This window comes from Emydura macquarii, unplaced genomic scaffold (assembly GCF_026122565.2).
Source record: "Emydura macquarii macquarii isolate MOO-44397 ecotype Brisbane River unplaced genomic scaffold, CSIRO-AGI_Emac_v2 contig_480, whole genome shotgun sequence".
Taxonomy (NCBI): Eukaryota; Metazoa; Chordata; order Testudines; family Chelidae; genus Emydura; species Emydura macquarii.
This window is the reverse complement of record NW_027130617.1, coordinates 130,939-152,975: the sequence shown is the minus strand read 5'-3', so window position 1 is coordinate 152,975 and position 22,037 is coordinate 130,939. Positions and strand designations below refer to the sequence as shown.

The 22,037-nt window shown below is 37.2% G+C and overlaps 1 protein-coding gene and 1 long non-coding RNA gene across 4 annotated transcripts; one reads left to right on the top strand and one right to left on the bottom strand.

Moving 5' to 3' along the window:
* Positions 1-377: 377 nt before the first annotated feature.
* On the top strand, positions 378-21,034 carry ZBTB41 (zinc finger and BTB domain containing 41). Of its 3 annotated transcripts, none has more exons than XM_067538287.1 (11): positions 378-522; positions 1,521-2,758; positions 5,643-5,850; positions 7,136-7,205; positions 11,132-11,279; positions 12,875-13,004; positions 15,360-15,455; positions 16,278-16,384; positions 17,888-17,993; positions 19,151-19,239; positions 20,030-21,034. In XM_067538287.1, exons 2-11 carry the CDS (start codon positions 1,636-1,638, stop codon positions 20,680-20,682), a joined length of 2,730 nt encoding a protein of 909 aa, XP_067394388.1. In that variant the 5' UTR covers positions 378-522; positions 1,521-1,635; the 3' UTR covers positions 20,683-21,034. The 3 variants fall into 3 exon arrangements, with proteins under 3 accessions (XP_067394388.1, XP_067394389.1, XP_067394390.1); XM_067538288.1 differs by having other exon boundaries at positions 378-572; XM_067538289.1 differs by lacking the exon at positions 378-522 and adding an exon at positions 1,214-1,366.
* LOC137146800 (uncharacterized) lies at positions 1,197-12,988 on the bottom strand. Its single transcript, XR_010918054.1, has 3 exons — positions 12,842-12,988; positions 12,412-12,502; positions 1,197-1,371 (listed from the first exon to the last, which is right to left on the bottom strand). It is a non-coding gene; the product is annotated as an uncharacterized lncRNA (long non-coding RNA).
* Positions 21,035-22,037: the final 1,003 nt, after the last annotated feature.

Sequence of the window (22,037 nt, the reverse complement as noted above, 5' to 3'; positions counted from 1 at the left end):
CTTTGCCGTACGTGTGGTCCAGCTGCCTGAGCTCTCTAGCTATCAGGCCGCAGGGCCCCACCCGGTCTGTCTGTGCGCCCCTCCCTGTCTGGGCCCTGCCCAGGGGCGTGGCCTAGCTCAGTCTGTAACGGGCTGCTGGGGACTGGGGCCTGAGGCCATTCAGAAGGCGGCTCCGCGGCCAAGGCCAGGACAGCTCGACCGTTGCCTTTGGTCTCTAGTCGGTCCCCGCCCAGCCCGCTCTGGGGGGAGGGGCTCTTCCCCATGACGCTGGCTGGGCAGCGCACACGGGACACCACGTCGGCCAGCCACGTCCCGACGTTCAGCCGCCCGCTCTTGCTGCCAGCGCGTGCTCAGAAGGGCCGAGTTAGCCAGGCTGGCTGCGTCTGACGCAGGGCCGCCGGAACCCGGAAATGGGGGAGGCGGTGTTGTGTTGTCGGCGCTGTGTGCGAGCGGGGCGGCGGTGTGCAGCGGCAGCCGACAGGCAGCGGCGGGGAGCCCCGGGCAGTGCCCGCTCCGGGGCAGGTGGGTGCGGCTGCGGCTGCGTCCGGCGCTGAGCGGCGTCTCTGCAGCTGGTAGGCGGCTCCCGCGGCACCCGGCGAGCGCTTTACGCACCCTCCTCCCCGGTAATTGGGTCGCCGCCCTCCGGGGAGCCCCACAGCCCGCTGGGGCCCGGGGCCAGGTGCGGGCGCGGGGGGCGATTATGTGGGGCCGGGGGCCCTTCTGCCCCTAGGCAGGGGAGCTGGGGACTCTGCTCAGGTCCCAAAGCCGGGGGGAGCAAGGGAGCTCCCGCCTCTTCCTCCCCTGGGGCTGTCCGGGGTGCCGTGGGGGCCGTGCGGCAATGACCCCGGCCTTTGCTCCTCTGGCGGGGGGAGCGAGACAGACTGACTCTGAAACGCACGAGGTTGCTCCCCGCATCCCGGGCTGAAGCAAGGACGTGCTGGGCTGAGGGTTTGACATTTGGAGGCAAAATGAGCTGACTTGACACCCGACATCTCGCTGAGCCGCACAGCAAGTCTCACGCCGCTGTTGTGCAGGAGCAAAAACTCCGCCCGGGTGTCAATAGGGGGATGGAGTGTAAGGTATCGAGCCCAGAATATTTGAGTGGCCTAAACATTTTGAGTTCAGAGAGTTAGTCAGCGAGAGAAATGCACAGATAATAAGGACAATATTTAATGTTGATACTGGGTTTTGGTTTTAATTCTTTTCTGATTCTGAAAAGGTGCTGCAAAGAGCAAAACAAATCTCTGTTCAAGAATATCTTGCATCAATCTCAGAGCATTTCACGAACTAGGAGCATACTGTTCAGTGGCCTGATAAACACATGCCACATATTATTTCTTCTGTCAATGCACAGCAATGTTACATGGTAAGCTAGAAAGAGAAGAGACTGAATTTTAATAATTTAGTAAATGTTTAAAATATGCAAACCCAATTAAAAGTAAGTAGGAATTGTATATAGTGTTAATAAGTAAACAACACACTATTGGTTCACAAGTGTAATTATTAATATTCTTTTGCAGATTATGAAAATATTTACATCAGTCTATTAAAAAAAATTCAGAACTGAAGTAAAGCTTCACCATAAATCTTTGTAGCTGCTTATGAAGTTTCTGATATTAAAACTGCACTATTGAAATGAAGAAAAGGAGAAAGCTTCCTGGACATCTAAATGAAAAGATACATCTTGGCCATGAGAAAAATACTTCTGGTGGGATTCTTGTAGTAGACTCTGACCAAGAAACTGTCACCAAATGTGCAGAAGTAGCTATTGCAGACCAGCTTGATTGTTCCCAAGAACTTCCTCCATCACCAGAACAAAGAAAGCTCTTAAGTTCACTGCAGTATAATAAAAATCTACTTAAATATTTAAATGATGATAGACAGAAGCACCCATCTTTTTGTGACTTACTCATAATAGTAGAAGGAAAAGAATTTAGTGCGCACAAAGTTGTTGTAGCTGTTGGCAGTAGTTATTTTCATGCGTGTTTGAGCAAAAACCCAAGCACAGAGGTTGTTACACTAGATCATGTAACTCATTCTGTTTTTCAGCATTTGCTTGAGTTTCTGTACACATCTGAGTTTTTTGTATATAAAAATGAAATCCCTTTAGTGTTGGAAGCAGCAAAATTTTTAGACATTATAGATGCAGTCAAACTGCTCAATGATGAAAATATTTCCAGCATACAATCTGAAGTAATAATTAAAAACCCAATACCAGATGAAACTCTCAATGAATTGACTGGTAAACTATCAAATAGTTATCAGTGCACTTTTTGCAGTCGAAACTTCTGTTACAAGAAATCCTTAGAAAACCACTTGGCTAAAGCTCACAGATCCCTTCAACTGGAAAAAAAACATGGGTTAAAAATGGTTGAGAGAGCAGATATTTCTACCAGAAGATCTACAAGGAACCGTAAATGCCCAGCTAAGTTTGATAACAACGATAACGACAGCAGCGATGTGTCTGACAGCAACTTGGATAAAGTCCATTCTGAGAGAGAAATGTGTAATAAAAATGAATCGGAAGATAGTGGAAGTGAATGCAATGCAGATGAAGAGGGTCAGGAAGAAGAAATGTCAGATGAAGATTCTGAGACTGATGAGCAAAGTGAAAAAGAACATAATGATCCTGAAGAGAGTCCTGAGCCAGTTGATTCAGGAGGAGATATTCCTGAAGGCTTCGCTCCCGTCGTCATTCAGAGTAGTAGCAAAAAACTATTGCAATGTCCCAAGTGCGACAAAACATTTGATCGAACCGGTAAGAGCAATTAAAGTTTGTCTCCTTCCTCTTTGCCTCATGGTGATACTTTCAGGTGGAAAATAAATCTTTCTGACTTTTATGTTTATAGAGAATTAATGTTTGTTTGCTAAAACTTAGTCTGAGATGCCACTTATCAATTTTGAAAATCAGAAATTATCATTGTAGTGCTAAAAGTAGGAAATGAATAAATGAGTGCTTAAATAAATTAAAAATCCTGCAAATGACCAATCTTTTTCTTCCCCCATTCTTGGTCTCATTTGTTAGTTTATGAAAGAGGCATGAAGAGAGAGAGAGTCAAGTAACTTATTAGCAGAGGAGAGGGTAAATTGTAAAAAATCTGAAACATGGGCTTGACTTTCCACCCAACTCTCCAACTTTAGCTGATTAAGGTAGCTGACATGTCTGCTAGTGCTATGGTATATTAAAGGCTACAAAAGCAATTATTTTGTACGGTAGAAGCACTGTCTCCCCAGCATGTGGCTCCCTAAGGATGAAAACACTTACATATACAATTTCATAGCTGTAATTCATAAGCAATACAGATGAGGTCTGTTAGACTCATTAAATAAACATGGTGTAAAAATACTGAAGAATGTAATAACGCTGCTAACACAATTGTACACAACTGAAGAATGTATGTCTTTCAAAATGAGCCTTGTATGCTTGTACAAATATAGTAACTAATTTTATAAGATGTTTTGACACATCTGCGTGTCAAATAGAATAACACTAAATTCACTTTTAGATTTGTTAGGTCTGATTGCAATATTAAATGGTCATGCCATTAGTAAGTTTGTTGTTGAAATCTGAAGGCAGAACTTTTCTTTGTGTGGGTCACTAGTGATAGTGTTTAGCCTAATTGCATTTTTACTTTCAAGACACTATCCACTGAGACTGTCATCAAATTTAATTTTATACCACTTATCGAGGGACGTGCTGGCTGAAATTTTAGGCGTGGGATAAAATAAGACTACTTTTATCGAAGAAAATTAGTCTTTTAATCATATGTTATATTCTGGTTTAGGTGAGAGAAATGTTCCTCGGTATCTAGAGAGTGAGCACTTCAGTCTGTTCCCAAAGCTTTCCCTCTGTCTTTCTAAACTGAGGGTTAGATCGTGCCTGCCTTATTCACATAAGCAGTACCATTGACACCATGGATTTAGCTCTCAGTTTTTCCTTCTCCAGGGGTATCGTTCACTTCAGCCGAGATAGTTAATGTGTTCTTAGGCTTTGATTATGAGGTACTGAGCCTTCTCTACTGATGATTGAAGTCATGGGAGTTAAGCAGCACCTCATCAGATCAGGCCCTTTTGATACCATTTTAACACTTCCACTGTAAATTCCTATCATCCTAAGATTTTAGAATTGATAGTCATTATCTGGGAAAAGAAAAGCTGATTTAAGTATTTAGACTGGTACATTATAGGGAATTGGGCATGCTTGCTCTGATGGTATTTAAATTTGATCTTTAAGGAGGGGGACCATTTTGTTTTTTGACCTTTCTGGTTGCAAAACACTTGAATATACATACAAAACTTTATTAGCTAGATACTTGATAGCTTTTATATAGTGCTCTTCATCTTCAAAGCACTTTACAAGCATTAACTAGTTGATCCTAACAACAACCTGGTAAGTATTATTATCCACATTTTACAGATGGGGATACTGAGGCAGAGGTGAAATGAGTTGTCCAAGGTCACAGATTATATAATAATAAACTATTCAACATTAAAAAAGGTGAGACATCTCTCTTTTAAAATAAAAATATGTGGAAAATTATCTGAATTTGATAACTGTTGCTGATTTTTTTGATACTGAAAGTCTAGACTGCAAAGGCGAATAATCTGTGAAGTTTTAGTATGTTTTTTTTTTAAAATGAAGTAGCTTGAGTGATGGTACAAATGAAGTCTGAAACTTTTCTCTTTGTGCTCTTGTAATTTAGAGCCACAGAATTTTTGTGTTAAAAGATGGAGGGAGGAGGAGGAGTGGAGGGGGAAAGAGAACCATTATAGGCTCCCCTGATTCCATTGATGTTTTTAAGAACCATAAAACACTTCTTTCTTTGTGTTTTCTAGAGTGTCCAAAAGTAGTGTGTAGGTGTTGTTACAGAGAAATAAAAGCAACTTCCAGTCCACATGGGCAGACCCACATTGCAAGATTGGGGTCTAATTTTAGCCAAGTCATGAATGAGAATGATAAACCATGTAGAAGGAATGGGGGAAAGATTATTAGTTTTTTATTTTAGTATTGTAATGCCTTGGTGCTCCAGTCATGGATGAAGCATGAGGGTCTCTGTCTTTGTTAGTCTTTGAATGTACAAAAATGAATGACATGAAGTTCTGTTTTTAAATTTCCAAACTGCTCCCCATTTTGAAAGAGGTACTTCATGAACTGGGCTATTTAAAAAAGGAAAAACTAATGCATCTCATTAGTTTAGAATCAAAAGTGCTTTACAGAGATGAATATGTAGGCTCAGTATGTGGTAACAATGCATGGAGTAAAAATAAAACACATTTTAAAAGTAGTAAAAATTAAAGTATTTTGAGACCTTTTAGTTGAATTATCTCTATAATCCCTGTAAACTAATCAGTAAAATAATTGTTCATATGTATGTGGAATATGCCTAGATTTCTGTAGGGTTGGCTAAAAGCAATCCTACAGAACTGTACAATTACACCCTAAGCTGTGTGCTCTGAATCAGAACTGTGTAAGGCCCCATATTGTTTTAGGCCTCAAAACTTTGATGGGAGATTCTAACAAAAATATAAATGTACTGAAGATGGTAAAGAATGTAAGTTAGTTTGTTTGCTAGTCAATATGTGTCTTTAAGCTGATGATAGCAGATGATTGTTCTATTTTAAACTAACATTTTATTTTGTAGGGAAGCTCGAGATCCATACCCGTGTACACACAGGTGAGAAGCCATTCGAGTGTGATATTTGTCATCAGCGCTATTCCACAAAATCTAATCTGACAGTTCACAGAAAGAAACATAATAATGAAACAGAATTTCATAAGAAGGAGCACAAATGTCCATTCTGTAATAAACTGCATGCAAGCAAAAAGACCCTAGCAAAACATGTGAAGAGGTAAGTATGAGCAGGATAGTCTGTTTTGCTTCTGCATAATATATTTTCCAGCCCCAAACACAAAATGCTGGAAAACAATTTAACTTTTGGTTCCTTTCTAGAATTTTAAAAATACATATTTAACAGGACATAAAAATTAACAGCAGAAAGTCACATACCATATAAGGTGATATGAGGATAAATTAAGCAATGTTTGTAGAGTGCATTGAAAATGGAAAAAGTTCACATAGATGCAAAGTATTAGGGCGTTGTGAAGTGATAGTGCCACCATAGCTTTCTACTACAAACTTCAACTAGCTCAAGAAAGCTACTTACTGAAGTTGATGCTGCCAACAGTTATCACCCTGTATTTCCCCTTTTCAGGTAAAATTGTGAGTTTTTGTTGCATGGCAAATGTGATTATATCTGGAGTCCACCTGTTTCCCTGATCCCTTTCAGTGTGTTTTTAGGCCTGGGCTTGATACAGGGACAGCACTGGTTTTGGGGGCAATGATATCCTCCTGGTGAATGGTGAAAATCAAATGTCCATGCAGAGTCTTAGGTCTATCAGATGCACTTGATTTAGCTAAAAATGAAATATTTTTATTCACCTATAGAATTTGGCAGGGATATATTCTTTTTAAGAGGCCCAATAAAGTAGTATAATAAAGTGATACAAAGGAACTGGCTTATGGGCTAGCATGTGGTATTGCAGGAGTCTTTAGTCAAATTTTTTGAATATGTTAGGTCTTCAGGATTTCAATGTCATAAGTATGCTGATGACACTCAGCTTTCGTCTGTTCACTGGATTGCAATGGTATGGTTTAATTGGCTTTCATGGTGTACAGCCAAATTTTTGAAGCCTGCATCATCTTAAACTGGGTGAGCTTCAATTTAGATACAAATGATCATGTTAGCAGGCTCTATTTACTTGCAAAGGAAGAGGGTAGAATGTGACCCAGGTTTAACATCTTCATTAGAGCTGTCTAGGGCCATCTGGATTTGGGCAGACACAAATATATTTGATGTTATACCTATATTGACCTGATCTTAACTTACTTGTTTGAATGCATATAACTTCAGAATCTTTCATCTCAAGCAATAAATATTTCATATACTGTGTATTTGAACAAAGGCTGTGTTTAAAATATGATAGTCAAATGTGAAAATAAATCGACTTGGAAATAACAAGAGAACAGGACCCTGGCACTGCTTGCTGTGTTAACTAACGTGCATTAATATAAATAATATAGCAGTTAAGAAATTATAGCTAACATTACTCATTTTCACTGATCTTTCCTCCTAGGTTTCATCCAGAGAATGTACAAGAATTTCTTTCCATTAAAAAGACGAAGAGTGAAGGCTGGAAATGTGATGTAAGCATTACTTTGATTTTACAAAAAAATCAAATAATTTGAGTGTTTTTCTGCTGGGATTCTTTTAAATTAGTTATACAGAAATTACTTGATTTAATGAGTATTTTATTTTCATTGCATTATTCACCCTGGAGTCTCAATAAGCTGTATAAGCCATAGTGAAAGTTAATGTTTGTGTTCATCAAGTTGATGTTATTAAATACTGTTTTAGTGTATGCATAATACTCTGTGGCTATTTAGAAAGTACCAGATTTCATTTTACAAAATAGTTCTGGCCATGAAAATTATTAAAATAGGTATATTTCACTTTAAATGGGAGTTGAGTATTATGATTAGCAAAAAATAAAGCCAATACTAAGAAATTAGAGGCAATCTTATCTTTAAAAGGGGAACAAAGAGGACAAAAGTTGACTGGTCTATAGTTTCTCTAACTTCTGTGCCTGAAAATATACTGGAACAAATTATTAGCCAAGTTTGCAAGCACCTAGATGATAATAGGATCACAAGGAAGAGCCACAGCATCAATTTGTCAAGAACAAATCATTCCAAACCAATCTAATTACACTTCTTTGACAGGATTACCAGTCTAGCGGAGAGGAGGAAAGCTATAGGCATGATCTATCTTGATTTTTAGTAAGGCTTTTGACACAATTCCAACTGATGTTCTCTTAAACTAGGGAGATATGATGTAGATGAAGTTACTATAAGGTAGGTACAAAATTAGTGAAAAACATACTCAGAATAGTTATCAGAGGTTTGCTATCAAACTGGGAGGAATCTAGTGGGGTCTGCAGGGATCAGTCCTGGGTCTGGTACTATTCAATATTTTCATTAATAACTTGGGTAATGAAGTGGATAGTGTACTTATCAGATTTGCACATGACACCAAGCTGGGAGAAGTTGCAAGAATTAAAATTCAAAATGACCTTGAGAAATTGGAGCATTGGTCTGAAATCTGTATGATGCAATTCAATAAAGACAAATGCAAAGTACTATGTTTAGGAAGGAAAAATCAAATGCACTAATCAAATGGCTAAGTAGTAGTACTGCTGAAAAATACCAGGAGCTTATAGTGGATCACAAGTTGAATGAGAGTCTAGCACAGTGGTTTCCAACCTTTTTGGCTCGAGGGCCACAAACATGATTTTTACAACCCTGAAGAGCCCCTAGTGTCTGCCAGCAGCCTCCCCCCCCTTCTCCCCTCCATTGCAGCCAGAAGGGAAGGAGTTCAGCAAGGAGGATCTCCTGTCCCCCTGCGCTCTACCTGGGTCCCTAGGCAGTGGCTCCCTTCTGCAGCCAGGGGGACAGGAGATCAGTGCTGTCCTTCCTCTGGCTCCAGCAGGGACCCCAGAACTAAGGACCCAGGTGGAGCACTTTGCCATGCTCCCTGCTAAAGCCGCTGGAGGGAAGTGCTGATCTCCCATCGCCTTGGCTGCAGCCAGGAACCTGCATTGGCAACGCGCTCTGTGTGGATACTTAAGTAACGGCTCCCTTTTGTAGCCAGCAGGAGGGGAGCCACAGGCCACTCTGAAAGACCCCGTGTGCCATGGGTTGGGAACCATTGGTCTAGAATGCGATGCAGTTTCTAAAAGGCTAATATCTTTCTGGAGTGTGTTAACAGGAGTGTCATGTAACATATGGGAGGTAATTGTTCAGCTCTACTGAACATTGGTGAGGCCTCAGCTGGAATACTGTGTGAGTCCAGAGGAGAGCAACAGTAATGATATATGGTTTAGAAAACCTGATATATGAAGAAAGATTTTTAAAAAATTAGGCATATTTTGTCTTGAGTAAAGAAGACTCAGGGAATCAGTAAATATACAGGTATGTTAAGCATTGTTATAAAGAGGACAGTGCTCAATTGTTCTCCATGTCCACAGGAGGCAGGACAAGATGTAATCGCTTAATCTGCAGCAGGCGAGACTTTGGTGAGATATTAGGAGAAACTTTTTAATTATAAGGATAATTAAGCATTGGAATAGGTTTTCAGTAACAGGTTGGACAAACACCTGTCAGGCATGGTCTAGATATACATGGTCCTGCTTCAGTGCAGGGGGCTGGACTAGAGTTCTTGAGGGCCCTACTAGCCTGACACTTCCGATTTCTTTTATCTTAATCATACACTGCCCCATAACGTGTAGTCTTGGAGGTACTCCTGAAGGGGAAGACTAAAAGTGTAATTTAATATGAGCAAAGTTTTTCCTCCTATTTTCTCATTTGGCTGTATACTAATACCCAACTGAATAATAATCAGATACCAAAATAGGCTTTAAGTGCAGACCTCCCAAATCTAGCTCTAGATATAAAGCCATAGATGTCTTTTCTAGGTTTCCCCAAGGAATTGGGTATCAAAGAAGTGACAATTAGTATGGAAATTTTCCTGTGTGATTTCCGCCCCTGCTTCACCCTCCCAATTTTGTAGTGTCAAATGTAATCAGATTTTATTTCCTAATCATGTTTTTACAAGAAGTGGAACATTTTAAGCAATCAAAATATTTATGCCAACAACACCATGGTTGTACCTATACTAAGTCTGCTGTATATTCAGAAGTTCATATCAATGCCAGCCCTAACATGTTACTCTGCTAAAGCTTATAAAGCAAGTTGGGCTTGGTTAGTAATTGGTTGGGAGACAGACAGATGCTGTAGGAAGTAGACGTGTTTATTCAGTAGTTTTTTCTTTATCTGTTGTGACCTGATGCAGATAGTGGTTTCAGAGGCATTATGTGACATGACGTTCTGTCTTTTAGATGAGACGTACAGCTCTTTACAAATCCCATATCTTTACTAAATGTGAAATTAAAAAGAGCAAACTTAGATTTTGATTGCCCTTGCTTGGGAAGTTTGATACTTGCCACAGCAAATGAGTTAGTAGATTTAGAAAGCCCTGCCTTTAAAAATAAATAATAATCCTTTGTGTTAGCTGAGTTTTAAATTGAAGTACTGTTAATTTCTCTAACATTGGATGCACATTGGAAATATGGTTAGGAAGAACTTGAGAGTAGGAATAGGATTTTATCATGCATAACTGATTAACAGAATGAGGGAAGGCCCTAAAGTTGTGGCCTTGCTTGAAAGAGGCTCCTCCGCTCAAATGCAATAAATGCATGCCCATCTAGTAGGCAGTAGTAGTAGTCAGTGTTTGAACCGTAGGACTTACTCCACATACACTTTTTGACCATGTAGGAATACTAGATAAATTCCCAGACACATTTGAGTACTAAAAATGGGAGTAGAAGCAGTTGTAAGTAGGCTTGGAATGATTAGACTTTTTATCGGTAAATGTTGATTTCACCATACACACACACAAATGGAGGAAAATATTTCCTTTTGAGAATTGAAATTTACAGACAGGCAGAATAAGACTTCATGAGCACAATCCAATGATCTAGATTTGTGAATTAGGATTCTTACAAATGGCCTAGCGAATAAATATTAAAAATAGTTGATTTAAGGATATTTACTTATTACATTTTGACGTGTGATGTTGACTGTTTGTTTAATGTTTTATGAAACTTTAACTTTTTGAACCTCAAAGTCTACTACTGTGAAAATTGTCTAACATCCACCCATAATTTCCTGCAATTGTGAAAATAAGTTGATAAAAATCTAAATGCTTAAAACCAATAATTTTGTGCAGCTGTGAACATCTAAATTTAGAAAAAAATCTAAATACTTCAAAATAAATCTATATTATCCATCAAAATTATTTTAAAAAATAATTAATTTTGCCAAGCCTATGTATAAGCAGCGAAACATTCTAACTTTCACAACTTCTGGAATTTCCTGCCCTTGGATTTGAATTAAGTTATTTGGTTATAAATAATCACATAATTCAGTGTGTTAAGAGACTATAGAAATAAAAAAAAAAAAAATTCCTAAGTTTGTCTCTAGGTAATGTTTGACCAAGTATTTTGTCATCTTAGATTTGTAAGAAATCTTTCACTCGAAGACCTCATTTGGAAGAACATATGATTCTTCACACTCAGGATAAACCCTTCAAGTGTACCTATTGTGAAGAGCACTTTAAATCTCGGTTTGCAAGACTGAAGCATCAAGAAAAATTCCATCTTGGTATAAAAACCACCTTCTTACATGAAAAACAGTAATTTAGAAGTAAAACATTCTTCCTCCAGTGGGTGCTGAGTTTGATTTTTTTCTTTCACCTTGCTCCTGTTAAATATTTTATTTTATTAGATTTTGTTAAAATCTTTTGAAAGCTTTTAAAAAAGCAATAGCTTGATACTATTTTTTGATTTTTCATTTAACTGCATATTTTAAAAAATATCATTGCATCAAAATAACAGTACTATATACAAAAGCCATGTTTGGGCTAGCTGACTGGGCCATTCTGGTTATGGTTGACGGTGTAGTGTGTGTGTTAATTAATGTGTATTATCAGTTAACTTAATGATTGTTAGATGTACATATTGTACATGAGCATCAGTAGGGAAAGGAGATAAATACTTTTCACTAGTTTTTTAAACTTTTCCTGGAATATTTTATGTTTGGAGGAGCAGAGAATGGGATGACTCATCTTGTGGTTAGGGCACTGGACTGGGACTCTGTTCCTAGCTCTGTCACAGACTTCCTGTATGATTTTAGGGAGTTAGCTGAACTATATGTCTCAGTTCCCCACCTAAAATAAGGATAATACTGGCTTTCTGCTACCATTTTCTTGTTTATTTAGATTATAAATTCATAAGGACAGAGACTTCCTTGCTTTGTGTATGAACAGCATCTAGCACAGTAGGTTTGCAAACTCAACTGGGGCCTTAAGGCACCACTGTCTATACATATAATAGATTCTTTTAGGAGGGAGAAATATCCCCATAATCTGGAAACTTCAATAAAACAAAACCTGAAGATATAAGATGAATATTAACTTCTAAAGGTATTCAAATGATTATGAACTGTGCAGTCTCTTGTAGTATTTTTCTGATACCACAACAGCTGGGATGTGAGGGTATTTCTACACTTTGAGCTGGACTTGTGATTCCCAGCTTGAGGTGATACACTCGCACTAGCGCTGATTGAACTGTATAGATTGGAGTGAGTAGAACGTAGTTACCACTGCATGAACGGCATGTACGTACTCATGCCAGCAAGCCCCTCCTGTTGCAGTGATCAGAGATAGCATGGGTATGTCTTTTCAAGATGGGAATTGCACCCCCAGACACGGTGAAGTAATTGATATTATAGATACCTGGTTTGGTTCCTATTCACATTGAAGGTTGCCGAAAACCAGATTTGTTGACTTCCAGGTCATGCCGAAGATCTGTGGGTTCTCCCAGGCTCTTTTTAAAAAGGAGACATGAATGTGTTGGTGGTTGGAATTTGGTTTTGGAAGAATCCAGGCGGGCTAACATCATTGTTAATATTGGTCCTAAATTGTTATGTTTGTATAGTAGTTGTACATGAATTCAAAGCATTAGATTTTCAAAATCAAATTAAACTGTTGACATCTGAAGTGCAAAACACTCAAATGTTTAAATTTTATGTACTGCAAAATAATATGCCTCACTTATGTAATAATCAATAACTGATTAAACTAGCCTTATGTCTTGTAGCTTGAATAAGGCATGCATCAGTGACCCAAAATATACATCTGATTTTGACGTAATGTAATTACTCACAACGTAATAGCAGTTCTGATTATCTCCTTTCAGGACCTTTCCCATGTGACATTTGTGGTCGTCAGTTCAATGACACTGGAAATCTAAAACGCCATATAGAATGTACTCATGGGGGAAAGAGAAAATGGATATGTTTTATATGTGGAAAATCAGTAAGAGAAAGGTAAGAAGGAATATCTCAATCAAGGCTTGGCATAAGATGCTATTTTAATATAGAAAGTGAATAGCTTTGAGGTTTTAAAATCAGTTATTTTCAGAGTTTTAAGTTTTAGCCAGTGTTTTAAAGAAGCAGTATTTGCCACAAACATATGCATTTATGGCATGATTTAAATATGCGGGTGGGAAGCAGACATGACTGACTACAAAACACCAAATGTAGAAGACATACTGGTGAAGTCTGTTGGCTGTATTTGAATTTGCTGCATTTTGTGCAAGAACATCCTTCACAAGCTATGTAACTGAAGAGGGAATGAGATTTTTCTGCCACAAGTGCATTGCTGAACATAACAGGAAAAAGAAGAACAATTTATAGGAATGGCCAGAGAGAATTTGGAGATAAGTTCTGGCCTTCTATAGATGGGGGCGTGTCTGTGTATTTTCCCCTGCCGTTTCCTCCCTCTCAAATAAGATTTCATGGAAGATTTAAAAAAATTGGTTGGGAAAACTCATCCTTCCCTCCCCCCCTCTTCTTTTCCTAAATGGAGCGAAACTTCTTGATTTCTAGCCACGTATAATTTAAAGTGTTAAAATCTGGGTAGTGTGTTGTGCCGTTACAAAGTTACATATCTGTACCACCTATATAGCACCTGGTATGCTGGATGCTTAATTTTTCATGCAGAACACAAAATAAGCATTTTTATATAGCTGGCCCAGTGGATGGCCCTTAAAATCTGTATAAATCTGTAGAAAAAGGTTTTTGTTCTGCAGGGGTTAATACTTAGCTGGTTGTATGAGAAACCTGGTATGAGTTTTGAAACAGACTTTCACGTAGGTTCAGCACAGATGCTTTGCACAGCTGTCTTTTTTTAAACAGTGGTTGAAACATCATCTTTTACATTAAACCTGATGTTAATATCATTTATATTTGAATCTCATGATTTTTTCCCCCCTTTTGAGAGTATTATAAAAATTATATTCTTCTTTTGTCATCAGTCATCTCTACTTTTTAGTCACTGGGGTTTAGATATTCCAAACATCTTAAGAGATCGTATCATATATTGAGAATTTCTGAGCTTGTATCTGTTCCCTATGGGCTCATTCCATATTGCAGCTGGCTCTCATTGAGTGTTGTGGGAGGAGGATTTGGCCCCAAGTGGGACTAGTTTTGTTAGTTTTTTTCCAGCAGATAGAGCAATCTAGCAGAACACAGTGAAATAGCAGAATTTAAAATTACAGAACTGAAGGGCGTGTACGCATTTAAATAAAAAAATGTACAAATATTATAACAAGCCAGTAAATAAGATACAAAAGCCCAGCAAGCTTTTCAATTCCCTGTAACTCACTTTTACCTTGTAACGCAAATTGCTGGTAAAAAACCAACAACTTTGAAATAAACCTAAGTTAATGTAATTTACTTGAATACGTGCACACAAGTAAATATATTTGAAGTTACTAGTTTCAATGGCAAATTTAAAAATATCAGTGCTTCTAACTGAAAATATTTTACCTATTACTGGTAACACCTAAAATTACTAACTAAAATAAACTAGAGAAACTTTTTGTTTCAAGCAACTTATATATTTAGTAGCACTTTGAGAATGGTCAACTTCACTGGTTCAGTTGTATTGTCTATCGGTTTCCTCTCTTGCCTGAGTGGCTTCACAAAGTCACAGAAAAGAAGAATTAGAAAAAGAAAAGACAAAATGTGATAGTGCAACCACAAATTGGCAGGGCTGCATACTTTCACATTAGCGCATATGGAGCGTAAGCCCTATGCTGAATTAAGTTTGCAATAAAGAAAATAATTTTGATTTTTCTTTTTTGACTTTAAACTACAGATTTGCTGTAATTTTTTTTTTGCATTGAATTTTTTTCTTTTCACATAAGCAGAAAAAAGCAAAGAGAGGTTCCAGTGATTTCAGTTACACAAACTGAACATTAGGGTGTATGCAGTAAACCAATATCTTAAAATCAGGATCAGGCTGAAAAAGAAGTTGTGCTGTGCTGCGGAGGGATAAACCATCATGAAGACAAAAATTGTCAATAACCATGGGGACAGTATAGAAAATATTAGCAAAAAATACATTTTTTGTACATACATGCATTCCTTATGTACTTCAATATAAGGTGTTCCTTTAAGAGTATCTTGTTTCTAGAACAAACCTGAGGAGAGAAGACTACATGATGAATGAAGTTCGGGAACTTTATTTGTCCATATTCTGTGTAATTTGATACAAATACTTGAGTATTTAATTCTTTGTTTACCTAAAGTGATGCATCAGAGTTAGAGAACATGATTCCATCTAAAGTAGTTAAAATGCTGAGTTCCTAAAATATTATTTTTGTTTTTTTAACCTAGAACAACTTTGAAAGAGCATTTGAGAATTCACAGTGGGGAGAAGCCTCACCTTTGTAGTATTTGTGGACAGAGTTTTCGTCATGGAAGTTCCTACAGGTAATGAAGCAGATTCTGATTCTGTTGAAAGAGATTAAGCTACCACCTTCTAGATGGTGATTTATATATGTTCTTTTCCCACATACCTTGAAGAATTACATTGATAATGTTTGATTTGGGTTTCCAACACAAGTAAACATTTTTCAAAACTGTTTTTTAACTTAAAGAAATCTTGGAAATTTAGATTCATATTGGTGGTAAAATCCTTTTTATTTTTAACAATCTAAATTTGGGGCTTAAAATTACATGAGAGTATCCCTTTCACATGCTAAAAATATTTATTTCATCAGTTTGACAAACTTCAAGAAACAAAATGTTAGCATTGTTCTTTTCCTCAACTGTAATACAATTTATATTGAAATTGACTTCTTCCAGCCCTTCTGCAAACTTTGCTGTTTGGGGGAAAAGCCATAGGAAGTAGTGGACTGCAGTTTCCATGTTCATGTTCATTAAGGTGAAGTTACATTCTAAAAAGTAATTAAAATGACATCCTGGGTTCTCAATGACTTCCATATCATGTTTGCTTAGCTTTACAAGTAAAGAAGAAAAAGATGATATTGCAAGCACTGCACATTTAATTTGGGATTTGAAAGTAGAGCTGTGGTCTTTCTGGCTCACTTAAGAATAGTAAAAGATTCTGCAACTGGAAGTTATTTAATAATTCTTTAGTTGTATGTATAGGAATGCAGCTTCCTATCCTATTAGCTGTACTGGTTCTGCATGCAGATCTGTTGAGAAAGATGCCATTTTAATAATCTCATTTATGACCAAAAACATGTTAAACTTGAACAGTGACATGAATTTCTCTACATATTAATATAGACTTCATCTGCGAGTTCACCATGATGACAAGAGGTATGAATGTGAAGAGTGTGGGAAAACATTTATTCGACATGACCATCTAACAAAACACAAAAAAATACACTCAGGTAAGCAATATCTTTGGAAGCTTGCTCAAAGTATCTAATGAAATAAAAGTGAGCAGAAAATTAATTGTGGATGCTTATACCTTTTTTCTAAGGTTTTGAGTGGTATTTAAGCCTGTGACAAATAATACTTTTAGTGCTCTAAGCTAGGGTTTATTTATCTCTTCAAACACTTGCAAAGTTTAAGGGATGAATGTTTCCTCTGTGTTAATACAGAGAGTTGAGGGCCAGTCAAAAGGTGTAACATTTGTTGCTTTATTTGTTTTAAAAAAGCAAATGTGATAAAGGAGGATTTTTTTTTTTTGAGTTAAGATTTCTTTTTTAATAGCAGTTGTTTGAAACATTAACACCATAACACAAAAGAAGCTGTCATTCACACAGTCTCTGTCAAAGTTTGCACCCTGATCACTTTAATATAGGGTACAAAGATGGGAAAATGAGACTTGCTGTTTAGGTTTCTCAAGTTCCCCATTGTGGATAGGTAGTTGGGAGAACCAACTCTTGAGCACAGCAAGGCAGGTGGAAGAACAGAAGAAAGTGGTTTTTAACATTTCCCTCCCTCCCCTAAGCTATCTTGCACTTTGGGGAAAAATGGGAAGGGCATCAGATCTGTAGAGGAAAAGAAGTATTGGAATGATTGGGGATTTCTTTCTTCATCCAGAATAGGCTCCGAAGGGAATATAAGATTCCCTAGAGAGTGGAAATTACTTTGCAGAACAGTGTGAAGATATGAAAGTGATCAAGGTCTTAACTTCGTGAGCCTTTGTTTGAATAAGACAGCTTATTATTTAGTGTTTGAAACCCTAACACCCGCTACAAAACAAAGAAATCTTTGAAAACTCAGATACAAAAAAATCCCTTTTTCTACTCTATTTGCTTTTTACTCTAGAAAGTTACTTACTTTGACTGTCCAAACTTCCTCTACTTACATGAGAAGAAACATTCTGCCACTTTGTGAAAGATCTCAAGATGACTCTAAAGAACCATCGAACTTTTAAACAACATAAAAGATAAAAGGTAACTATTGAAATTCAGAAAAAAAGGATTAACATTTGGATGTAGCATTCAGTTCTTAAAACTGATTGTTGAACTGGCAGTGCCAGAGTCAAAAGTCCTACATTTACTCTAAAATTTTGGCCTTTTTTAAAAGCTCTTGGAGGTTGGATTGTTAAAGATGAAATGTCATGAAAGAGAGTGAACTTTCAGTCATTCTCATCCATCTCCTTCCTCTTCTCTCTGGAGATATATTGGGTAAGGTCCCCCAGCCATGAAGATTAGCTACTGTATAGGAGGGAGAAGAGGCCAAAAATGAAGAGATGGGTAAAAACTACATTTCTGCCTGGATCAATCTCGAACTCATTGCTTTGGGTAATAGAGAAACCCTTTTGAGATATGGAAGAGCTTTTGATTGTCTAGAGCCTTTCTATTAAACACGTTTGTACTTTTTCTGAAATTTTAATTCTTGTTACAATTTAATTTATATTTGTTACTGGTCTCCTTTTAAAGGTGAAAAAGCACATCAGTGTGAAGAGTGTGGGAAGTGTTTTGGCCGTAGAGACCACCTAACTGTCCATTACAAAAGTGTTCATCTAGGAGAGAAAGTTTGGCAAAAGTAGGTATTTATTTAAATTAAAAATTTAAACATTTCCATATTGGGGGAGAATTGTATGTCTCCTGCTCTGTGGTTTTACCCACATTCTGCCATATATTTCGTGTTATGGCAGTCTTGGATGACGACCCAGACACGTTGTCTGATTTAAGAACACTTTCACTGCAGATTTGACAAAATGCAAAGAAGGTACCAGTGTGAGATTTCTAAAGATAGCTATAGCACTCAACCCAAGGTTTAAGAATCTGAAGTGCCTTCTAAAATCTGAGAAGGGTGAGGTGTGGAACATGCTGTCAGAAGACTTGAAAGAGCAACACTCCAATGCAGAAACTACAGAACCCAAACCTTCTATTGGTGGCATCTGACTCATGATGATGAAAATGAATGTGCTACTTTGGATCATTGTTGAACAGAACCCATCATCAGCCTGGAAGCAGGTTCTATGTAACGGTGGCCGAAGCATGAAGGGGCATACGAATGTTTAGCATATCTGACACATAAATACTTTGTAATGCCAGCTACAAAAGTACTATGTGAAGCTCTGTTGTCACTATCAGGTGATGTAAATAAGAAGCAGGCAGCATTATCTCCTGTAAATATAAACAAACTTGTTTTGTCTTAGCAATTTGGCTGAACGAGAAGTAAGACTGAGTGGATTTGCAGGTTCTAAAATTTTACATTGTTTTATTTTTGAGTGCAGTTATGTTAAAAAAAAATAAAATAAAATAAAATAAAAATAATAATTCTACTTTTGTAAGTTGCACTTCCACAATAAAGATTGTACTACAATACTTGTATGAGGTGAATTGAAAAATATTTATTTTTTGTTACAGTATTTAAATATTTAACAGTGCGATTTAAATATTTTTGGATGTTTTCTAAATTTTCAAATATTGATTTCAAGCAGAACACAAAGTATACACGGCTCACTTGATATTATTTTAAAATATTTAAATATTTTACAGTGTGATTTTTAAAACTGCGATTAATCATAGTTAATTTTTTAATTGTTTGCCAGCCCTAATGTAATATAAATGTAGAGGAGAAATACAGAAATATGTGACTCTTATGCAGTTTGTGGAATCTTTAAAGGTTATGTACATATTTGAGACCTTGGAAAAACCTGATCTTCTAATGTAAACATGTTTTCTTCTTTGCAGATATAAAGCAACATTTCATCAGTGTGAAGTCTGTAAGAAAGTTTTTAAAGGGAAGTCAAGTTTGGAAATGCATTTTAGGACACATTCAGGTAAAACTTCTAACTATTACTCTGTTACTGCCAACTTGGAGTGTCGCCAAATAATGTTAAATTAGGACAAGACTGACAGAATTCTTCTAACTCTTCAGGCTTTATGACCCTTTATGGCAGCAGTAGCAAGATAGAGCATGAACTGAGCTCCCTACTGCTTGTTGTGTGCCATCCCCTTGCTGAGTATGAATACTGCCTTCTGAATGTACCAGTCAGTTCCTTCTTGATTTCTCTCAGCAAAGGAGCTCCTGGTTTAGCGTGTGTTCTGAATCATCCATCTGTTTTAGTGATGCTTGTATATTCTTAGTAAATTTACCCATACCTTCCAATCAATCTGGAGATCTAGGGAATACTTAATCTCATTTGTAACATAAATTAGGATTTGGAACCCAGCTACCCAGTGGAAAGGTTAGTGTTTTAATACACTCAGGTTGGCATTCTCTGCCTCTTCTGCAAGAAAGTAATTGAGCTTCTCTAACAATAAGAATAACATTCATGTTATTGTATTCTTTGTTGGGTTTATTGACTGGTCTCCTTCATATGCACTTGGCAGAAATCACAACTAGTTGGATTTGAGGAGAATGCTATACTGATATCACTTCAAAATAACTTTTTTTTTTTTTTTAAAGTGAACTGCTGTTTTCCTAGTTGCCAAACATATTTTTTCCAGTGGAGCTACTTGTTACCATATTTTTTATATAAAATACTTCCCACCCCCAACAATGACTTTTATATAGGGATACTAGACTTCACATTTTACGTATTAATGCTGACTCCTTTTCTCCTACAGGTGAGAAACCATACAAATGTCAAATTTGTAGTCAGTCCTTTAGAATTAAGAAGACATTAACAAAACACATGGTTATTCATTCAGATGCTCGGCCTTTTAACTGCCAGCATTGCAATGCAACATTTAAACGAAAAGACAAGTTGAAATACCATATTGACCATGTGCATGGATCAAAGGCTGCAGAAGAAACAATAACCACTTCTGAGGAAAAACTAATCTCCTTGCCAGTACAGTACACACCTGATGACAAGGTTTACCAAGCTGAATCTAAACAATACATGGAGCAGTCCAAAGTCTACCAAACAGAAGCCAAATCTATGCTACAGAATGTACCAGCAGAAGTATGTGTGCCAGTAACACTGGTACCAGTTCAGATGCCTGAACCTCAAGCTGATCTAGTACAGCATACCGCTACTCTCTCACCCCAGTCTCATGGCATTCTTCCTCCACAGACTCAGCAGCCAGATTATCAACGAGCAACGGATTTGGCATTTCTGGAAAAATATACGCTCACTCCCCAGCCTGCAAATATAGTTCATCCCGTGAGACCTGAGCAAATGTTGGATCCTAGAGACCAGTCTTACCTTGGAACTTTATTAGGGCTTGATACTGCTCCAACTGTACAGAATATGTCAAATAATGAACATTCATGATCAGATCATAACATTCCACCTAACTTACTAAGCCATTAGCCATCAGAAGATTAATATGGCTATCAAGTTTTGTAGTTTATTTGAACTTATAGTTTTCTGAACAGTTTTGTTGAGTGCAAGGAAAAAATAGGTTTGTTTACATATGTGAAGACACATTTTGATGTATATTTATAGTGTTTCTTGTGGTTTTAAAGGCTTTTAAAAATCTTTTATAGAAGGTCTCTTGAAAATAGGTTCTCAAACATCTTTTAAGGATACTTTAATCCCATACTTGGCAATTAATGGAAATAAATGTTCACCTGTCTGCATCTCCCTTTCCAAATAAACCTTTTTGTGGATAATGGAAAGCATACTAGAAGGCTTAAAGGTTATGGCCAATTCATTAAGATCACAATTGGAAAAGAACAGGAAATTAAACCTCTTGATGATCCCTCACCTTAAACTAAAATTTTAACTTCATCCCAGACAAACCTGGTTACATTTTTTTATTCTAATTCATACCTGAATACTGGAATTATGAAGATGAGGCTATAAACAATACTTATGCTCTTAATCTTTCTTCAGTCTTTTAGAACATTTCCAACATTTGGGCCTCAAATGGTTGAGCGATGTGGTGGTAGTAAACTGTAATCCTCAGGCAGTAATAAAAGATTGGAATAGTTCATCCTTGTTTTATGAGCACAGAATCAAACTGAGCTGAAGTCCTCACTGGTATGCCCATTTCCACATTTTTGCAGTGTAAATTAATTTAAAAGGCTCTTTCCAGAACAGTAATTTGCTTACATTTATTAAAAGATTAATGAAATCAGTGACTTTAAATCTTCAATTTTGGAAAAGCAAGCGAAAGAAAATAGTTTATCATCTTACGCGATAGTCATGGTATATAGGTGACAAATAATTAGGAAGAAAAAGGAAGTTTAGAAAGTGCAAGGGCTTTAACTATTCTTTCACTGTTTCCTAATAGAACGTATCCTAATATCAAATATATCTAAAATAATTTAAATCATTAAACCCTCAAATTCTCGTCTAACCTCATTCCCAAAATCTTCTCCTTGTTGTAGATTCAGTAGGTCTTATGCAAAAGGAAATACGTAGAATCATGTTTGTGTGTCTGTTTTATGTCTCAGTAGGAATTACATTTTAAACTAAACTTTCACGACTTTCCATAAAAATCTGGTTTTCTCACTTTTCTCATTTATTGTAAATGATTTTATATCCAATTTCTAAATCATGAAACTGGAAGCTCATTTGCTATGGTGAGTCATTGTTAAACTTCTGCATTTGGTAGCAGCATAAATAGTCTCTGAAAAAATGTCAGCATTATACTGGTACAAGCTCTTAATGGCACTACCTTG